This window comes from Entelurus aequoreus, linkage group LG01 (assembly GCF_033978785.1).
Source record: "Entelurus aequoreus isolate RoL-2023_Sb linkage group LG01, RoL_Eaeq_v1.1, whole genome shotgun sequence".
Lineage (NCBI taxonomy): Eukaryota > Metazoa > Chordata > Actinopteri > Syngnathiformes > Syngnathidae > Entelurus > Entelurus aequoreus.
In genome coordinates, this window is record NC_084731.1 from 59,415,638 (window position 1) to 59,438,617 (window position 22,980).

The 22,980-nt window shown below is 42.1% G+C and overlaps 2 protein-coding genes across 4 annotated transcripts in view; one reads left to right on the forward strand and one right to left on the reverse strand.

Moving 5' to 3' along the window:
• The window catches only part of LOC133655258 (EEF1A lysine methyltransferase 3-like), a 477,733-nt gene that overhangs the window by 80,173 nt on the left and 374,580 nt on the right, over positions 1-22,980 (forward strand). The gene's annotated exons all lie outside the window — the stretch shown is intronic.
• The window catches only part of LOC133655183 (protein S100-B-like), a 56,442-nt gene continuing 39,685 nt past the window's right edge, over positions 6,224-22,980 (reverse strand). For 2 of the 3 annotated variants that reach the window (XM_062055141.1, XM_062055134.1), the window contains one exon: positions 6,224-6,356. In XM_062055141.1, coding sequence (XP_061911125.1) covers positions 6,289-6,356 — 68 coding nt within the window. In that variant the 3' untranslated portion in view covers positions 6,224-6,288. Of the gene's footprint in view, positions 6,357-11,587; positions 11,654-22,980 lie in introns of those variants that run through there. The other variant, XM_062055147.1, reaches the window with a different exon arrangement.

Genomic DNA, 22,980 nt, shown 5'->3' on the forward strand with positions numbered 1-22,980 from the left:
CGCACCGTCGATCGCTGGAACGTAGGTGAGCACGGGTGTTGATGAGCAGATGAGGGCTGGCTGGCGTAGGTGGATAGCTAATGTTTTCAGCATAGCTCTGTGAGGTCCGGTTGCTAAGTTAGCTTCAATGGCGTCGTTAGCAACAGCATTGTTAAGCTTCGCCAAGCTGGAATGCATTAACCGTGTAGTTACAGGTCCATGGTTTAATAGTATTGTTGATTTTCTGTCTATCCTTCCAGTCAGGGGTTTATTTCTTTTGTTTCTATATGCAGTTAAGCACGATGCTATCACGTTAGCTCCGTAGCTAAAGTGTTTCACCGATGTATTGTAGTGGAGATAAAAGTCACTGTGAATGTCCATTTCGCGTTCTCGACTCTCATTTTCAAGAGGATATAGTATCCGAGGTGGTTTAAAATACAAATCCGTGATCCACAATAGAAAAAGGAGAAAGTGTGGAATCCAATGAGCCCTTGTACCTAAGTTACGGTCAGAGCGAAAAAAGATATGTCCTGCACTGCACTCTAGTCCTTCACTCTAACGTTCTTCATTCACGAATCTTTCATCCTCACTCAAATTAATGGGGTAATCGTCGCTTTCTCGGTCCGAATCGCTCTAGCTGCATCGAAAACGATGGGGAAATGTGAGGAGCCTTTCAACCTGTGACGTCACGCTACTTCCGGTACAGGCAAGGCTTTTTTATCAGCGACCAAAAGTTGCAACTTTAACGTCGATGTTCTCTACTAAATCCTTTCAGCAAAAATATGGCAATATCGCGAAATGATCAAGTATGACACATAGAATGGATCTTCTATCCCCGTTTAAATTTAAAAAATGTCATTTCAGTAGGCCTTGCTGAAAGGATTTAGTATAGAACAACGACGATAAAGATCGCAACTTTTGGTATCTGATAAAAAAAGGCTTGCCCCTACCGGAAGTAGCGTGACGTAGTCAATTGAACATATACGCAAAGTTCCCTATTGTTTACAATGATGGCCGCATGAAGTGAGAGAGATTCGGACCGAGAAAGCGACGAATTCCCCATTAATTTGAGCGAGGATGAAAGATTTGTGGATGATTAAAGTGCAAGTGAAGGACTAGTGGGGAGTGGATGCGATTCAGATAGGGAAGATGCTGTGAGAGCCGGGGGTGACCTGATATTCAGCTGGGAATGACTAAAACAGTAAATAAACACAAGACATATATATACTCTATTAGCCACAACACAACCAGGCTTATATTTAATATGCCACAAATTAATCCCACATAAAAACACCTAGGTGTTTGTTATGCTAGCTCCTAGCTACTAGCTACTAGCTCGAGCTAGTTATAGCTCGAGCGGGTAATATGGACGGGATTCTCACAAGTGTGCCAACAGTTACCATTACAATACTTGCATGACAGCCCCAAGTATCACAAACCATGATTTTTCAGGTATAATCATACAAAATTTGCACAAAAAAAAGCTAGCATAAAATGTTAGCATGCTAATATTCTCACAAGTATGCCAACAGTTACTATTACCATACTTGTGTGACAGCACCAAGTATCACAAACCATGATTTTCAGCTTTAATCATACAAAATTAGCAAAAAAAGCTAACTTTAGCTTGTAAACATTTTCACAAGTATGCCAACTATGCCAACAGTTACTATTAGCATATTTGCATGACAGCACCGAGTATCACAAACCATGATTTTTCAGGTTTAAACACAAAAAATTAGCTAAAGCTAGCATAAAATGTTAGCTTGCTAGCATTCTCACAAGTATGCCAACAGTTACTATTAGCATACTTGAATGACAGCACCGAGTATCACAAACCATGATTTTTCAGCTTTAATCATACAAAATTAGCTAAAAAAGCGAGCATAAAATGTTAGCTTGCTAGCATTCTCACAAGTGTGCCAACAGTTACTATTAGCATACTTGCATGATAGCACAGAGTATCACAAACCATGATTTTTCAGCTTTAAACATACAAAATTAGCAAAAAAAAGCTAACTTTAGCTTGTAAACATTTTCACAAGTATGCCAACAGTTACTATTAGCATACTTGCATGAGAGCACCGAGTATCACAAACCATGATTTTTCAGTTTTAAACATACAACATTTGCAAAATAAGCTAGCATAAAATGTTAGCTTGCTAAAATTCTCACAAGTGTGCCAACAGTTACTATTACAATACTTGCATGACAGCACCAAGTATCACAAACCATGATTTTTCAGGTATAATCATACAAAATAAGCACAAAAAAAAAGCTAGCATAAAATGTTAGCTTGCTAGCATTCTCACAAGTATGCCAACAGTTACTATTAGCATACTTGAATGACAGCACCGAGTATCACAAACCATGATTTTTCAGCTTTAATCATACAAAATTAGCTAAAAAAGCGAGCATAAAATGTTAGCTTGCTAGCATTCTCACAAGTGTGCCAACAGTTACTATTAGCATACTTGCATGATAGCACAGAGTATCACAAACCATGATTTTTCAGCTTTAAACATACAAAATTAGCAAAAAAAAGCTAACTTTAGCTTGTAAACATTTTCACAAGTATGCCAACAGTTACTATTAGCATACTTGCATGAGAGCACCGAGTATCGCAAACCATGATTTTTCAGTTTTAAACATACAACATTTGCAAAATAAGCTAGCATAAAATGTTAGCTTGCTAAAATTCTCACAAGTGTGCCAACAGTTACTATTACAATACTTGCATGACAGCACCAAGTATCACAAACCATGATTTTTCAGGTATAATCATACAAAATAAGCACAAAAAAAAAGCTAGCATAAAATGTTAGCATGTTAACTTTCTCACAAGTATGCCAACAGTTACTATTACCATACTTGTGTGACAGCACCGAGTATCACAAACCATGATTTTTCTGGTTTAAACATACAAAATTAGCCACAAAAAAAAAGCTAGCATAAAACGTTAGCATGCTAATGTTTTCACGCATGTTAACTGTTAGCATACTAACTAGCAGCGTGAGTGGTGTTTGGATGTTGGAACGGTCCGAATTGCTTGAGAAATGTGGGATATGGAGAGGTTTGAATATTGCCCATTCATTTTCAATGGAGGGCAATTCCTGGTAATTCCAGGTAATCAGGAAATTTTCGGAACCGAGAAACATGCTGGCTTGAATGTCCAGGGTGAGTGGAGTGTGTGGATGTTGGAACGGTTCAAATCGGATGAGAAATGCGATTGTATATTTCCCATTCATTGTCAATGGGAAGAAAATTACCAGAAATTCCGGGAAAACTGGGAATTTTGGGAAAGGGAAAACATGTTGTGCGTTCGATATATATATAAGGGAAGAGCAGTGTGTGTGGATGGTTTAAAGGTCAGAATTGGGTTTAAAAAATGCGTTTTTTTTGTAAATTTAGATATTTTCCTATTCAATTGAATGGGAATTCCCTGGACATTTGGGTATTTCGGGAAAACCGGGAATTTAAAAAAAATATTGATACTAGCACAATTGTCCTAGATGACATGAATGGGTTGGTGTTGGAATTTTTGGAATCGGTTTATAAATGTTAATGTAGTAACAGTTTGAATTGAAATGGGTATTTCAGAATTCCTGGAATTTCCGGGAAAACTGGGAATTTTGGGAAAGGGAAAATATGTTTTGCGTTCGATATATAAGGGAAGAGCAGCATGTGTGGATGGTTTAAAGGTCGGAATCTGTTTTAAAAAATGTGACAATTTTTAGATATTTTCCTATTCATTTGAATGGGAATTCCCTGGACATTTGAGAATTTCGGGAAAACCGGGAATTTAAAAAAAATATTGATACCAGCACAATTGTTCTAGATGACATTAATGGGTTGGTGTTGGAATTTTTGGAATTGGTTTAAAAACATTAATGTAGTAACAGTTTGAATTGAAATGGGTATTTCAGAATTCCTGGAACTTCCCGAAAACCGGGAATTTGTAGGAAAAGAAAACATTTCGTTTTTTAGTCCCAATTAAGAGGAATGTTTTGAAGGTTGAATGGTCAAAAAACGGTTGAAAAATGTAGACTGGGAAAACTTTCCAGGAAGAGGTGAAAAAGGGCTTTGGAAAACCCGGGAATTAGAGCAATTCCAGGAATGAGTTTGAACTTGGAAAATAGCAGTTGGATTGTCCAAGGTGAGTGGAGTGTGTGGATGGTGAAACGGTTCCAATCAGTGGAGAAATGCGGAAATTGTGCATGTTCGAAAATTGTCCCATTAATTTTCAACCGGCAAAAATGTCCCGGAAAACCGGGAATTCTGGGTAATCTGGGATATTTTTGGAAAGCTCACGATTCCCGGTTGAGCCGAATGTTTTGATACTTGAATGGTTCCGATTGGCTGAAAACTGTGAGCTGTGGAGCGGAATAATAATAAAACATAGATTCTTTTTTGGTGTTTATTTATTTATTTTTGTATGTGTGATTGTTTGGACTAAAGTTACTAATGAATCATATTCGGTATTATACCGCCTCTAAAAAGTACCTGTCCCCGCCCACCCTTTTTTTTTTAACGGGCATGACAGTGCTTCGTCATCACGTCGTGACATTGCTGGTTTTAGGAGCAGAGGAGCATGTTCGGCAGTGCACACACACAGAGTACTTACAAGCAGACACAGTGTGTTAACAGAAAAGGTCAAACGGACACATTTTGGCCTAAAAAGTAAAGATAAAGGTGAAGTTATAACACTGAAACACCCTCAGGAAGAGGTGCTTTAAGACATGGCTGGCAAGCTAGCGGCTAACGTCCATCTGCAGTCAGCAGTGTTTTAGCTACTTCTAAATCACTAATCCTCGTCTCCATGGCGACAAATAAAGTAAGTGTCTTACAAGTAGCATTATCACTGGAGGACGAGGAATAGCTAAACATGCTTCACTACACACCGTAGGAGGATACGATAGCTCACCGGCGTCACAATGTAAACAAATGCCATGGCTGGATCTACACCTGACATCCACTGTAATGATACCAAGTACAGGAGCGTATCTAGTCGATACTACTATGACTAAAACGATATTTTTTCAGCATCACAAAATCTGTTTTCCTATTTTTAAATTCATATTATGTTTATGAACTCAGGAAATACGTCCCTGCACACATGAGGACTTTGAATATGACCAATGTATGATCCTGTAACTACTTGGTATCGGATCGATACCTAAATGTGTGGTATCATCCAAAACTAATGTCAAGTATCAAACAACAGAATAATAAATGATTATTACATTTTAACAGAAGTGTAGTTTAACATGTTGAAAGAGAAAATAAGTAGATATTAACAATAAATGCACAAGTAGATTAATGATACATTTTTACAGTTTGTCCCTCATAATGTTGACAAAATAATAGAATATAAATGACACAATATGTTACTGCATACGTCAGCAGACTAATTAGGAGTCTTTGTTTGTTTACTTACAACTAAAAGACAAGTTGTCTAGTATGTTCACTATTTTATTTAAGGACTAAATTGCAATAAGAGGGTTAGTGCGTCTGCCTCACAATATGAAGGTCCTGGGTTTGATCCTGGGCTCGGGATCTTTCTGTGTGGAGTTTGCATGTCCTACCCGTGACTGCGTGGGTTCCCTCCGGGTACTCCGGCTTCCTCCCACCTCCAAAGACATGCACCTGGGGATAGGTTGATTGGCAACATTAAATGGTCTCTAGTGTGTGAATGTGAGTGTGAATGTTGTCTATCTATCTGTGTTGGCCCTGTGATGAGGTGGCGACTTGTCCAGGGTGTACCCCGCCTCCCGCCCGAATGCGGCTGAGATAGGCTCCAGTGCCTCCCGACCCCGAAGGGACTAAGCAGTAGAAAATGGATGGATGGATGTTTAATGTACCCTAAGATTTTTTGTTAAAATAAAGCCAATAATAAAAAAATGTTGGTGGTCGCCTTTATTTAGAAAAGTATCGAAAAGTATCCAAATCCATTTTGGTACCGGTACCAAAATATTGGTACGGGACAACCTTAGTTTGGACATTCACACAATAATAATGTTAATAATAAATGATTTTTTGGTGTAAAATTGTAAATGTGTGAACATTCATTAGCATTCAACTGAGTAAGAACTTCAAGCCATGTATTTATTTTCCCAACACCTATCACTGTCACACATTTGGATGGATGAACAAATGCCAACTGAGGTACAACGACCGAAAAAAGCGACACAAATGTTTTATTTATTATTTATTCTGCTTGATCACAATTATGATGTGAAAGAATGTGTCAAACTTAGAATGTGTTTCTTCTGATCCTCTCCTCTCTGTGCCTCCCACAGTGGCCAGGGATCATTCAGTGGGAGGTTCGTATTTGGGTTGTGAGCCAATGGGTCTCTTCTGGAGCCTGCACCCGGCACCTGGATCCAAGGACAGTTTGAGGCAGGTGGACAAGAATACCTTGGTTATGTATTGTGTTCTTAGGGTCTGAAGGGTTAAAGGTTAAAGCGGAACTGTACTTTTCTTGGAATGTTGCCTATCGTTCACAATCATTATGAGAGACGAGAAGACAAACTTTTTTAGTTTTTTTAGGATTTTGACGATGATAAAAACCGTTGTAGCCTTTAAAGTCTCTAAAACTACTTCAAATCCCCTACGTCAACATTTTATATACACACTGCAAGTATATATATAATGTAGTAACAGACACCTTCATAAAAATATGTAGTATGTACAATATACACACTGCAAGTATTATATAATGTAGTAACAGATACCTTCATAACAATATGCAATATGTACAATATACACACTGCAAGCATATACCGTGTATAATGTAGTAACAGACACCTTCATAACATAATGTAATATGTACATTATACACACTGCAAGTATATATATAATGTAGTAACAGACACCTTCATAACAATATGTAAAATATACACACTGCAAGTATATATATATATAATGTAGTAACAGACACCTTCATATGTAATTTGTACAATATACACACTGCAAGTATATATATAATGTAGTAACAGACACCTTCATAACAATATGTAATTTGTACAATATACACACTGCAAGTATATATATATAATGTAACAGACACCTTCATAACAATATGTAATTTGTACAATATACACTGCAAGTATATATATAATGTAGTAACAGACACCTTCATAACAATATGTAATTTGTACAATATTCACTGTATTTTGATCATTTTAATCATTCCGGGACTAATTTATTCTGTGCATTTATTTCTGTTTCCATAGCAACACTACTACTTTCGGCAACAAATGTGTTCCTTCTTCCACAATCAAACACGAGTGTGTGTTGTAATCATGGCAGACTTGGTAACAAACAACGAAGACAACTATTTTTGTACAAATGAGGATTTACAACCTTATCTTTTTGAAGCTGAACATACTGAGGATGAACTACTGCTTCTAGAAGTGAGCACGAAGGAAAAGTGAGACGTTGGACCAGCCGAAAGATGGGAGAGAGGGATGAAACAGATTTTGGCACTATAAATGTGGAATTTTGGAGACAAGTTATTTCAACATAAATGGAGTGCTTCCCCAAATAAACCATAAAAAACGTTTTTGGCCAGCTGTACCAAACAGACAACTGTCCATCGAGTGAGTCACACTTTATATTGATCATGATACACGCAGCACGTCATGCGTGTTATTACAACTACAGTACATACACTGTCTGGCTAGCTGTGTACAAACAAAACATGAAATAATACTTTACAGATACTGTAATATGATTGTTCATGTTTGTCACTCAGTACAGATTGCTGTCCTATCACATTCGTCGTGTTGACGTAGAAGCTAGCTTATCTCTTGCCGCAGTTAGCTTTTACGGCTAATACCGTAGCACGCTAAAAAAAAGAGTTCCTCAGTGTTCTCTCTTACAATAACAATGTTGCTCGCTGCGGGGTTGTTCTTCAAACGCAAAAGACGGCTCCGGACGACAGCGTGAAGGTAGGCTTGGATTTATTTTTTACTATAACAAAAAAAAAAACTAAAGGCGCGCACAAGGCGGAGGTACAAACTTGACTATGAAACAAAAAAACTTGCACGTGGGCAAAAAACTAAGGACATGAACAAAAGTCGCTAACTGTGGCATGTATAGAAAAAAAAACTTACTTGGTCAGAAAGAGACATGAACCGGTGTGACATAAGACAATGCAGGCAGCCCGAGTGATGAACAAAGGTATGCTTAAATAACAGTGACATGATTGGTGACAGGTGTGTGTGAGTCCAAACGTGGAACAGGTGAAACTACTGGGTGACCATGGAAACCAAACAAAACAAGGAAGTGAAACCAGGAACTAAGGAAGTGTCCAAAAACCAAGCAAAACATAACTAAACAAAACATGATCACAGACATGACAATTACATTTTTAAGCTAAAGAAATTGAAGAACAGCAACAAAGGCTATAAGGTATGTAACATTCAGTACATCCAGAAAGAACTTCACTTTTTCCACATCTTATGTTACAGCCTTATTCCAAAATTGAACAAATTCAATTTTGTCCTCAAAATTCTACACACAATGTCCCTCAATGACAACGTGAAAATGTTTTTAGAGCTTTTTGAAATGTAATAAAAATAAAAAAGTATAGATGTAGATGAGTTTTGAGACCCTTTGTTCAGTACTTAGTTGATGCACCTTTGGCAGCAATCTCAGCCTCAAGTCTTTTTGAACATGATGCCACAAGCTTGGCACACCTACTGTATATTTGGGCACTTTCAACCATTCCACTTTGCAGCACCTCTCTAGCTCAATCGGGTTGGATGGGAAGTGTTGGTTTTCATCCAGGATGTCTCTGTACATTGCTGCATTCATCTTAGTCTAGTCCGGGAGGTGACCAAGACCATGGTCACTCTGTCAGAGCTACAGCATTCCTCTGTGGAGAAAGGAGAACCTTCCAGAAGGACAATCCACCAATCAGGCCTGTATGGTAGAATGGCCAGACGGAAGCCATTTCTTAGTCAAAAGTTTGCCAAAATGCAGCTGAAAGACTCTCAGACCATGAGAAATTAAATTCTCTGGTCTGATGAGACAAAGATTGAAGTCTTTGGCGTGAATGTTTGGAGGAAACCAGGCACCACTCATCACCAGGCCAATACCATCCCTACAGTAAAAGGTTGGTGGCAGCATCCTGCTGTGAGAGTGATTTTCAGCGGCAGGAACTGGGAGACTCGTCAGGATAGAGGGAAAGATGAATGCAGCAATGTACAGAGACATCCTGGATGAAAATCAACACTTCCTATCCAACCTGAAGGAGCTTGAGAGGTGCTGCAAAGAGGAATGAGAGAAAGTGCCCAAAGAGGTGTGCCAAGCTTGTGGCATCATATTCAAAAAGACTTGAAGCTGGAATTGCTGCCAAAGGTGCATCAACTAAGTATTGAACAAAGGCTGTCAATACTTATGCAAATTTTCTGTTGTTTATTTTTAATACATTTGCAAAAAAATTTGAAAAACTTTTTCTCGTTGTCATTATGGGGTATTGTGTGTAGAATTTTGAGGACAAAAATGAATGAGGCGATAAAATAACAGCATGTGAAGCACTGTGAATACTTTGGTGGAGGTTTCTGCCGTACTGAGTGAACTTCTAGTCATGACTATGGTTCTTAAGCAGAGCTAAATCAATCATAAGTCCTGTATGAATTGTCCCCAGCTTGTGTTTACGTTCTAAAAAACATGATCTAGTAAAAAAATAAATCAGTTGTTGTTGGTTCTGGCTTTTAGTCCTGGCCAGGACCTCAAACAATGTGTGGAGTTTGTATATTCCTGCAGTCCACAACCGTGAAATGGGACCATTAAATGTCCTGTCACCAGTCCAGGGTCTACCTGAGTCTGAGCTGGGATAGGCTCCAGCCTGATAAGAAAATGAAGATGACACAAGGCCTTGTTGTTTTTTTGCAAAGGCTGAGGGTGAAGAATGTTGAGCTTCCGCTCACTGTGGACATTTCCCTACTGGAGGGTCATGTGACTGCCGGCGACCCAGACCACACTGAGCTTGCTGCTGTGACCACGGAGCGCTGGTACAAGGCCCCCGGCGTTCAGAGAATAAACATTCGCCAAGATGGAGTTGTGGGAACGTTATTCTTGCCGCCGGGTAAGTAGAAATGTGACCAGAAATATTATTAGTCTGATTTTAAACCCTCTGGGGCCAATTCAATGATCTTCAAGGCCAAACAGGACATAAAAGTCTTTAACTTTTCTTTTTTTGGTTGTTGTTTATTACTCTCAAACGTTTAACCCTTTCATGACCTTTTGGTCAGTGTTGGGAAGTGGAGCAAAGATCAGACATAACTGAATAGATAACATTACTTTGCTTTTCACTGTCTGAATAATATGAGTCAATAAAGACATGAAGGGCATATCCCTTCAAACTGTTATAAAACATAAATGTTCTTACTTTTTTTTTTTCTCAAAGTAGCAGTATAATGGAAAAGTTGACTTTATACGCATATTTGTGTTTCATTGTAGCCATTAAAGCAGGGGTGTCAAACTGGTTTTCATTCAGGGCCACATGGCAGTTACGGTTGCCCTCAGATTTTAACAATGAGTAATATACAAATACACATGTGTATATACAGTCGTGGTCAAAAGGTTACGTACACTTGTGAAGGACATAATGTCATGGCTGTCTTGAGTTTCTAATCATTTCTACAACTCTTATTTTTTTTTGTGATAGAATGATTGGAGCACATACTTGTTGGTCACAAAAGACATTCATGAAGTTTGGTTCTTTTATGAAATTATTATGGGTCTACTGAAAATGTGAGCAAATCTGCAGGGTCAAAAGTATACATACAGCAATGTTAATATTTGCTTACATGTCCCTTGGCAAATTTCACTGCAATAAGGTGCTTTTGGTAGCCATCCGCAAGCTTCTGGCAAGCTTCTGCTTGAATTTTTGACCACTCCTCTTGACAGAATTGGTGCAGTTCAGCTAAATTTTGTTGGTTTTCTGACATGGACTTGTTTCTTCAGCATTGTCCACACGTTTAAGTCAGGACTTTGGGAAGGCCATTCTAAAACCTTAATTCTAGCCTGATTTAACCATTCCTTTACCACTTTTGACACATATTTTCAGTAGACCCATAATAAATTCATAAAAGAACCAAACTTCATGAATGTTTTTTTGTGACCAACAAGTATGTGCTCTAATCACTCTATCACTAAAAAAATAAGAGTTGTAGAAATTTCTGGGAACTCAAGACAGCCATGAGATTGTTCTTTACAAGTGTATGTAAACTTTTGACCACGACTGTGTGTGTGTATGTATATGTATATATATATATATATATATATATATATATATATATATATATATATATATATATATATATATATATATATAATATATATATATATATATATATATATATATATATATATATATATATATATATATATATATATATATATATATATATATATATATATATATATATATATATATGAGGTTCATGGCTGGTGAGGCACTGACTTTATCACAGTCAGATTTACAAACATATGAACCCTAAAGAGTATCTTATTCACCATTTGTTTGGCAGCAGTTAACGGGTTATGTTTAAAAGCTCATACCAGCATTCTTCCCTGCTTGGCACTCAGCATCAAGGGTTGGAATTGGAAAAAATGATTCCCGGGCGCGGCGCCGCTGCTGCCCACTGCTCCCCTCACCTCCCTGGGGGTGATCAAGGGGATGGGTCAAATGCAAAAGACAAATTTCATTACACCTAGTGTGTGTGTGACAATCATTGGTACTTTAACTTAACTTTAACTTTACACATACAAACTGTAGCACACAAAAAAGCACATTTAATTAAAAAAACGTTATCATGGTCTTACCTTTACTTATAAATGAAGTCCATGCGCCGCTGTTATGCTGGATTAATGCACCCCCGCCATAGAATGAATGAAATATGAAATCCGTGCTGCAGTCTGCAGGTGTACCTAATGTTGTGGCCCTGCAGTCATTCACAACTCCTCCAACACGAACATTATTGTTTTTGCACTTTTTGGCTTCTTATTAAATAACGTTTTTAAATAGATTCAATCTTGCACGTGGAAAGTTTAAGTGTGGGCTTTAGTTGATATAACACTCCCGTCAGGGAGTGCATTCTACGGCGGGGGTGCATTCTCTACCACCAGGAGGCGGGATTACTGCGAGCCTCAGCCAGTGCGTCTTCGCAGCAGTTTTATGATTGCTCAGCACAAGAAATACTTACACACATACCGTTGTTGACAAAATACACTGTACATTATATACCTCAGCTAACTAAACTATGGAAATGTATAATATAGTTCATATAGCAATATGGTCTCACTGCACAGCAGGCCAGCAGTTAGCCGAGTCCGCAATCCATGTTGAGGCACAACGCAGTGACGTGCACGTCACTGATATAATATATATATATATATATATATATATATATATATATATATATATATATATATATATATATATATATATATATATATATATATATATATATATATATATATATATATATCCATCCATCCATCCATCTTCTTCCGCTTATCCGAGGTCGGGTCGCGGGGGCAGCAGCCTAAGCAGGGAAGCCCAGACTTCCCTCTCCCCAGCCACTTCGTCTAGCTCTTCCCGGGGGATCCCGAGGCGTTCCCAGGCCAGCCGGGAGACATAGTCTTCCCAACGTGTCCTGGGTCTTCCCCGTGGCCTCCTACCGGTCGGACGTGCCCTAAACACCTCCCTAGGGAGGCGTTCGGGTGGCATCCTGACCAGATGCCCGAACCACCTCATCTGGCTCCTCTCGATGTGGAGGAGCAGTGGCTTTACTTTGAGCTCCTCCCGGATGACAGAGCTTCTCACCCTATCTCTAAGGGAGAGACCCGCCACCCGGCGGAGGAAACTCATTTCGGCCGCTTGTACCCGTGATCTTGTCCTTTCGGTCATAACCCAAAGCTCATGACCATAGGTGAGGATGGGAACGTAGATCGACCGGTAAATTGAGAGCTTTGCCTTGCGGCTCAGCTCCTTCTTCACCACAACGGACCGATACAGCACCCGCATTACTGAAGACGCCGCACCGATCCGCCTGTCGATCTCACGAACCACTCTTCCCTCACTCGTGAACAAGACTCCGAGGTACTTGAACTCCTCCACTTGGGGCAAGATCTCCTCCCCAACCCGGAGATGGCACTCCACCCTTTTCCGGGCGAGAACCATGGACTCGGACTTGGAGGTGCTGATTCTCATCCCAGTCGCTTCACACTCAGCTGCAAACCGATCCAGTGAGAGTTGAAGATCCTGGCCAGATGAAGCCATCAGGACCACATCATCTGCAAAAAGCAGAGACCTAATCCCGCAGCCACCAAACCGGATCCCCTCAACGCCTTGACTGCGCCTAGAAATTCTGTCCATAAAAGTTATGAACAGAATCGGTGACAAAGGGCAGCCTTGGCGGAGTCCAACCCTCACTGGAAACGTGTCCGACTTACTGCCGGCAATGCGGACCAAGCTCTGACACTGATCATACAGGGAGCGGACCGCCACAATCAGACAGTCCGTTACCCCATACTCTCTGAGCACTCCCCACAGGACTTCCCGAGGGACACGGTCGAATGCCTTTTCCAAGTCCACAAAGCACATGTAGACTGGTTGGGCAAACTCCCATGCACCCTCAAGGACCCTGCCGAGAGTATAGAGCTGGTCCACAGTTCCACGACCAGGACGAAAACCACACTGTTCCTCCTGAATCCGAGGTTCGACTATCCGGCGTAGCCTCCTCTCCAGTACACCTGAATAGACCTTACCGGGAAGGCTGAGGAGTGTGATCCCACGATAGTTAGAACACACCCTCCGGTTCCCCTTTTTAAAGAGAGGAACCACCACCCCGGTCTGCCAATCCAGAGGTACCGCCCCCGATGTCCACGCGATGCTGCAGAGTCTTGTCAACCAAGACAGCCCCACAGCATCCAGAGCCTTAAGGAACTCCGGGCGGATCTCATCCACCCCCGGGGCCCTGCCACCGAGGAGCTTTTTAACTACCTCAGCAACCTCAGCCCCAGAAATAGGAGAGCCCACCACAGATTCCCCAGGCACTGCTTCCTCATAGGAAGACGTGTTGGTGGGATTGAGGAGGTCTTCGAAGTATTCCCTCCACCGATCCACAATATCCGCAGTCGAGGTCAGCAGAACACCATCCTCACTATACACGGTGTTGATAGTGCACTGCTTCCCCTTCCTGAGGCGGCGGATGGTGGTCCAGAATCGCTTCGAAGCCGTCCGGAAGTCGTTTTCCATGGCTTCCCCGAACTCCTCCCATGTCCGAGTTTTTGCCTCCGCGACCGCTGAAGCCGCACACCGCTTGGCCTGTCGGTACCTGTCCGCTGCCTCAGGAGTCCTATGAGCCAAAAGAACCCGATAGGACTCCTTCTTCAGCTTGACGGCATCCCTCACCGCCGGTGTCCACCAACGGGTTCTAGGATTACCGCCACGACAGGCACCAACTACTTTGCGGCCACAGCTCCAATCAGCCACCTCGACAATAGAGGTGCGGAACATGGTCCACTCGGACTCAATGTCCAGCACCTCCCTCGCGACATGTTCAAAGTTCTTCCGGAGGTGGGAATTGAAACTCTCTCTGACAGGAGACTCTGCCAGACGTTCCCAGCAAACCCTCACAATGCGTTTGGGCCTGCCAGGTCTGTCCGGCATCCTCCCCCACCATCGCAGCCAACTCACCACCAGGTGGTGATCGGTAGAAAGCTCCGCCCCTCTCTTCACCCGAGTGTCCAAAACATGAGGCCGCAAATCCGATGACACAACTACAAAGTCGATCATGGAACTGCGGACCAGGGTGTCCTGGTGCCAAGTGCACATATGGACACCCTTATGCTTGAACATGGTGTTCGTTATGGACAATCCGTGACGGGCACAAAAGTCCAATAACAACACACCACTCTGGTTCAGATCCGGGCGGCCATTCTTACCAATCACGCCTCTCCAGGTTTCACTGTCGTTGCCAATATGAGCGTTGAAGTCCCCCAGTAGAACGAGGGAATCACCCGGGGGAGCACCCTCAAGTACTCCCTCGAGTGAATCCAAAAAGGGTGGGTACTCTGAGCTGCTGCTTGGCGCGTAAGCGCAAACAACAGTCAGGACCCGTCCCCCCACCCGAAGGCGGAGGGAAGCTACCCTCTCGTCCACCGGGTTGAACTCCAACATGCAGGTTCTGAGCCGGGGGGAAACAAGAATTGCCACCCCAGCCAGTCGCCTCTCACTGCCGGCAACGCCAGAGTGGAAGAGAGTCCATCCCCTCTCGAGAGAACTGGTTCCAGAGCCCTTGCTGTGCGTCGAAGTGAGTCCGACCATGTCTAGCCGGAACTTCTCCACCTCGCGCACTAGCTCAGGCTCCTTCCCCCCCAGCGAGGTGACGTTCCACGTCCCAAGAGCTAGCTTCTGTAGCCGAGGATCGGACCGCCAAGTGCCCTGCCTTCGGCTTCCGCCCAGCTCACATTGCACCCGACCTCTATGGCCCCTGCTATGGGTGGTGAGCCCATTGGAGGGGGGACCCACGTTGCCTCTTCGGGCTGTGCCCAGCCGGGCCCCATGGGGACAGGCCCGGCCACCAGGCGCTCGCCGTCGTGCCCCAACTCCGGGCCTGGCTCCAGAGGGGGGCCCCGGTGACCCGCGTCCGGGCGAGGGAAATCTGAGTCTCGGTTCTTGTATTTCCATAGAAGTCTATATATATATATATATATATATATATATATATATATATATATATATATATATATATATATATATATATATATATATATATATATATATATATATATATATACATTAACACTATTTTTTTTACACACGCTGCAAATTTTTTTTTTAAATTTTACTTTAAAAACTGGCAGCTCAGTCACCAGAATTTTACAGTAAAAGCAGTGTTTTTTTGTTTTGTTTTTTACAGTATGTTGTGTTAGTGTTTTTTATTGTATTTTTTTTAATGGTTTAAAAACAGTACCAAAGTTGATTTTACAGTAAAAAAAAAAACCTCAATTGACGGAATTTAACCGTAAAATCTATTTTCAATTTTACAGTCTACAATTTGATCATTTGTTTTGAAATCATAAGTCAAGCAGAATGTTGTCTGTCTATCTGTGTTGGCCCTGCGATGAGGTGGCGACTTGTCCAGGGTGTACCCCGCCTTCAGCCCGATTGTATCTGAGATAGGCTCCAGCACCCCCGCAACCCCGAAGGGAATAAGCGGTAGAAAATGTATGGATGGAAGTCAAGCAGATATTTAAGTACAGTATTTATCTTTATTTTAACACAAAGTATTTTGATCATATTTAATTTTAAAATATATGCAATTGCATGCAGTACATGATTGTTTATGTCAGAAGAGAAAGAACAAATATATTTAGTAAGAAAAGATTAAGCATTTTATTAACGCATATTATTTCCTGGCTTTCGCGGGCCACATAAAATAATGTGGCGGGTCAGATTTGGCTCCCGGGCCTTGAGTTTGACACCTGTGCATTAAAGTGTATTCACAATCTGCAAAGTATGTAAATATACCGTCTAAACATCACAAAATGACACTAATTCAGATGGCCATTTTAAATATTCCGCTCCAAACACCTTTGGTGATTCTATATCAGTGTAGTAACGCTTCTGCACTCTGACCATATTATTAGAGCAGTCATACTGGAAATATGTGAAAATATGAAAGAGATGTGCTGTTTATCATTTACAATCCTTATGTAAGACAAGAACACATGTTTTTAATGTTGTTATGCATTCTAAATAGTAAATAAAAATCTAACAATTGAGTCAACAGATGGAAGGTCCTCTCATTATACTCTCTAAAAACATCCAGAAAGCGCCAACAATACTCCATTTACATGTCGTGACCTGAAAATAAACCAAATATAAGTGATATTGTTATTATAAACGCTAACGCAGACAGACTATTTTAGCGGCGCATTGATAGCAGTGAGCTAATGCTAGCTTACGCTGCTATAGTTGACACACTATAAGACAACGGCTGCTTCTGCTTGGTCTCAAACTTGCTAAAAGTAAATTATTTGATTATAATTCATGCATCTACGCTAGTAGACAAATGTTGCCATGGACCCACAGGCTGGTTCACTTTCACTTTCACAAGATGGCGAAAAAAAAAAAGTTTTTTAACCCTCCGTGAGGATTATGATTGATTCTTCATCTAAAAATAATTATATGAGCGTCCCGTCGGTCGACATCCCAGCGAGAATGGAAATATTACAGTAAGTGTTTGTTTTATTATGGTTATGTTTAGCACCTAGCAATGCTGCTAATGCTACAATGTCACAATAAAGCTACATCCGTTTAGCACTCAGCTTTTAAAACTTATTGCTCATCCTCTTTGTGTTCGGGCTCAAAAATATAAGGTTCTGGATCATAATTTTTCCCAAAGTAATCATTGTTGGCTCTCACAAAGTCTGCTTGATTAGCATTGTTGTCGATGGGGAAGGGATCTGTGGTTCCTCCTCTACGTCACGCGATGGTGTGACTCTCAAAATGGCTCGGTACTTTCCGTGAGATTTATTTACTCGCTAACTTTGTAAGTATTTTGGTGTCATAAATCAGATATATATGGTACTAGTTCAATATAGAAGTAACTTGTTTTTCCACTCTACTGCTACTTTAAACCTCACAATCAAAAATACAAAAAATGCATTTTGTTTGACATGATTTTTAACCTTTTGAGGCCCTTTTCATCAGATGATGTCATAGTTTTTTATTTTAATTTACATAACGTTGCATGACATTAATTATTTTACATCCAAACATGTTTAGGGGCTGGGGAATTGGGGTAAAGGTCAGGTCTAACTTTAAATACAGTAAAATTGATAATAAAAACAGTACAAAAATGTTTTGATGCATTAAGTTTTTGCAGAGTCAGATCTGCAACTGAATAAAATGACAAGCCAATAAAGTCAGATTGACTCCCATTATCATCGAATAAGTACACCTGCAAAATAATTGGACTGAAATCTTAGAATGTAACATTAAGAAACACTCATGTATGATGAAATAATTAATAATTAAAATGGTTGCTAAAAATACTACAAAAATGTACTGAAAGGACAAAAAAAATAATCTTGTGTTTTCTCGGCAGGCCCTGGCAAGTTTCCTGCCATTCTGGACATGTGGGGTATGGGCGGAGGACTTGTGGAGTACCGCTCGGCCCTGATGGCATCTCGGGGCTTCGCCAACCTCAGCCTGGCATACATGGACCACAAGGAACTGACAGTCCGACTGGATTGTAACAACTCCAATGAATATCTCAAGGCAAGAGGTCCAATTTACGCCGTTACAGTCGCGTATGTACTGTAGGCAATCACAACACTGCCATGATTGTTACAGTCGAGTATGTACTGTGCGCAATCACAACATTGCCATGATTGTTACAGTCGAGTACGTACTGTAGGCAATCACAACACTGCCATGATTGTTACAGTCGAGTATGTACTGTGCGCAATCACAACATTGCCATGATTGTTACAGTCGAGTACGTACTGTACGCAATCACAACACTGCCATGATTGTTACAGTCGAGTAAGTACTGTACGCAATCACAACACTGCCATGATTGTTAGTCGAGTACGTACTGTACGCATTCACAAAACTGCCATGATTGTTACAGTCGAGTACGTACTGTATGCAATCACAACATTGCCATGATTGTTACAGTCGAGTACGTACTGTACGCAATCACAACACTGCCATGATTGTTAAAGTCGAGTACGTACTGTACGCCATCACAACACTGCCATGATTGTTACAGTCCAGTAAGTACTGTACGCAATCACAACACTGCCATGATTGTTACAGTCGAGTACGTACTGTACGCAGTCACAACACTGCCATGATTGTTACAGTCGAGTACGTACTGTACGCAATCACCACACTGTCATGATTGTTACAGTCGAGTACGTACTGTACGCAATACCAAAACTGCTATGATTGTTACAGTCGAGTAAGTACTGTACGCAATCACAACACTGCCATGATTGTTACAGTCGAGTATGTACTGTACGCAATCACAACATTGCCATGATTGTTACAGTCGAGTACGTACTGTAGGCAATCACTACACTGCCATGATTGTTACAGTCGAGTACGTACTGTACGCAACCACAAAACTGCTATGATTGTTACAGTCGAGTACGTATTGTACGCAATCACAAAACTGCCATGATTGTTACAGTCGAGTACGTACTGTACACATTCACAAAACTGCTATGATTGTTATTCGATTACGTACTGTACGCAGTCACAACACTGCCATGATTGTTACAGTCGAGTATGTACTGTACGCATTCACAAAACTGCCATGATTGTAACAGTCGAGTACGTACTGTACGCAATCACAAAACTGCTATGATTGTTAGTTGATTACGTACTGTACGCAGTCACAACACTGCCATGATTGTTACAGTCGAGTATGTACTGTACGCATTCACAAAACTGCCATGATTGTTAGTCGAGTACCTACTGTACACAATCACAACACTGCCATAATTGTTAGTCGAGTACGTACTGTACGCAATCACAAAACTACCATGATTGTTACAGTCGAGTACGTACTGAACGCAATCACAAAACTGCTATGATTGTTAGTCGATTACGTACTCTACGCATTCACAAAACTGCCATGATTGTTACAGTCGAGTAAGTACTGTACGCAATCACAACACTGCCATGATTGTTACAGTCGAGTACGTACTGTACGCATTCACAAAACTGCCATGATTGTTACAGTCGAGTACGTACTGTACGCAATCACAACACTGCCATGATTGTTACAGTCGAGTACGTACTGTACGCAGTCACAACACTGCCATGATTGTTACAGTCGAGTACGTACTGTACGCAATCACTACACTGTCATGATTGGTACAGTCGAGTACGTACTGTACGCAATAACAAAACTGCTGATTGTTACAGTCGAGTACGTACTGTACGCAATCAAAAAACTGCCATGATTGTTTCAGTCGAGTACGTACTGTACGCAATCACAACACAGCCATGATTGTTACAGTTGAGTACGTACTGTACGCAATCACAACACTGCCATGATTGTTACAGTCGAGTACGTACTGTACGCAATCACAACACTGCCATGATTGTTACAGTCGAGTACGTACTGTAGGCAATCACTACACTGCCATGATTGTTACAGTCAAGTACGTACTGTACGCAATCACAAAACTGCTATGATTGTTACAGTCGAGTACGTATTGTACGCAATCACAAAACTGCCATGATTGTTACAGTCGAGTACGTACTGTACGCAATCACAAAACTGCTATGATTGTTATTCGATTACGTACTGTACGCAGTCACAACACTGCCATGATTGTTACAGTCGAGTATGTACTGTACGCATTCACAAAACTGTCATGATTGTTACAGTCGAGTACGTACTGTACGCAATCACAAAACTGCTATGATTGTTAGTTGATTACGTACTGCACGCAGTCACAACACTGCCATGATTGTTACAGTCGAGTACGTACTGTACACAATCACAACACTGCCTTGATTGTTACAGTTGAGTACGTAAATGGTAAATGATAAATGGGTTGTACTTGTATAGCGCTTTTCTACCTTTTTTTCTTCAAGGAACTCAAAGCGCTTTGACACTATTTCCACATTCACCCATTCACACACACACATTCACACATTCACACACTGATGGCGGGAGCTGCCATGCACGGCGCTAACCAGGCCCATCAGGAGCAAGGGTGAAGTGTCTTGCTCAAGGACGCAACGGACGTGACTAGTATGGTAGAAGGTGGGGATTGAACCAGTAACCCTCAGATTGCTGGCACCGCCACTCTCCCAACTTCGCCACGCCGTCCCCCCGTACACGTACTGTACGCAGTCACAACACTGCCATGATTGTTACAGTCGAGTACGTATTGTACGCAATCACAACACTGCCATGATTGTTACAGTCGAGTACGTACTGTACGCAATCACAAAACTGCCATTATTGTTACAGTCGAGTACTTACTGTACACAATCACAACACTGCCATTATTGTTCCAGTCGAGTACGTACTGTACGCAATCACAACACTGCCATGACTTTTGGCTGTGAGAATAAACCAGCGTTTCTCAAAGTGTGGGGCGCGCCCCACTGGTGGGGAATAGAGACATGACAGGTGGGGCGCGAGGAACGGGAGGAAATGTCACTTTTATTTATTTATTTTTTTAATTATTATATTCTTTGATTTTTTTTTTTACTATGCTTTCATTTTCTATACACACTGTAAATCACTTTGTGATTCTGTCTGTGAAATCAGCTATATAGATAAATGTCAATTACTTATTTTTCCTGTAGGCTTTACATTTCTAGGTAGGAGCGAAAGTTTGACAGACAGCAACAGTAACTAATGGGGGCGGGGCTAAGCGGAAGCTTTGTGAATGGTGAGTCACTGTGCGAGGATTTGCTGTTTTGCAAATACATAAAAAATAGAGCCAATGCTGATGAACTGTTCAAGATAATGGACAGTTTCCTCAAAGAACACAACCTTAAATGGGAAAACTGTGTGGGCTTTTGCTCTGATGGCGCACAGACCATGGCAAAGTCAAGAAACGGGCTGCAGGCTCTAATAAAGAGAGATGCGCCAAATGGGCATTGGACACAATGCGTCATTCACCGGGAAGCACTCGCGTCAAGGCAGCTCAGCCCCGAATTCAATGAGGTTTTAACAGTGGCAGTGTCAAGCCTGCAACCCCGATTTGAAAAGCTGTGCAGTGCAAAACAGGCTCATTGCAGCCACTAATGCTGGAGTACTGTAAAACTCATGTTCACTTGCCCTGTCCATACGTGGATTAATGACCGGGCCTACCGGGCCCAGGCCCAGGGGGCCAGAGGCCCCAAGGGGCCAGGCCAACTTGGCCCCGCGGCCGCGACCCAAGCAAAACTACTTTTGCAAAAATAATAATCTTAAGCCCCAAGGGGCCAGGCCAACTTGGCCCCGCGGCCATGATCCATAGAGGGTAAGAGGCCCCAAGGGGCCAGGTCAACTTGGCCCCGCGGCCGCGACCCACAGAGGGCCAGAGGCCCCAAGGGGCCAGGCCAACATGGCCCCGCGGCCATGATCCATAGACGGTCAGAGGCCCCAAGGGGCCAGGCCAACTTGGCCCCGCGGCCACGATCCATAGAGGGTCAGAGGCCCCAGGGGGCCAGGTCAACTTGGCCCCGCGGCCACGATCCATAGACGGTCAGAGGCCCCAAGGGGCCAGGCCAACTTGGCCCCGCGGCCACGACCCACAGAAGGCCAGAGGCCCCAAAGGGCCAGGCCAACTTGGCCCCGCGGCCGCGAGCCACAGAAGGCCAGAGGCCCCAAGGGGCCAGGTCAACTTGGCCCCGCGGCCACGATCCATAGAGGGTAAGAGGCCCCAAGGGGCCAGGTCAACTTGGCCCTGCGGCCGCGACCCACAGAGGGCCTGAGGTCCTAAGGGGTCAGGCCAACTTGGCCCCGCGGCCATGATCCATAGAGGGCCAGAGGCCCCGAGGGGTCAGGCCAACTTGGCCCCGATCCATAGAGGGTCAGAGGCCCCAAGGGGCCAGGCCAACTTGGCCCCGCGGCCACGACCCACAGAGGCCCCAAGGGGCCAGGCAAAATTGGCCCCGCGGCCATGATCCACAGAGGGCCAGAGGCTCTCAATCATTATTATCAAAGCTAATTCTCAAATTGAATGGATCACACAACCTCACTCACATATTCTTTATCAATTATTAAAGGTTGTTTCTGAATTTTGATCACAGAACTTAATGCAAATATTCTTGATTGATTGACAAAGCTCATTCTCAAATTTTGATTACACAACCTTACTCTGACAAATTATCATTATCAAAAAGCTCTATCTCGAATTTGGATCACAGAATCTCACTCAAGTATTCTTAGCTGTGCCCCTCCCCCATCGAGTCTTTCATAAACCGGTCTGTTCTTTTAGAATCTCCTCATT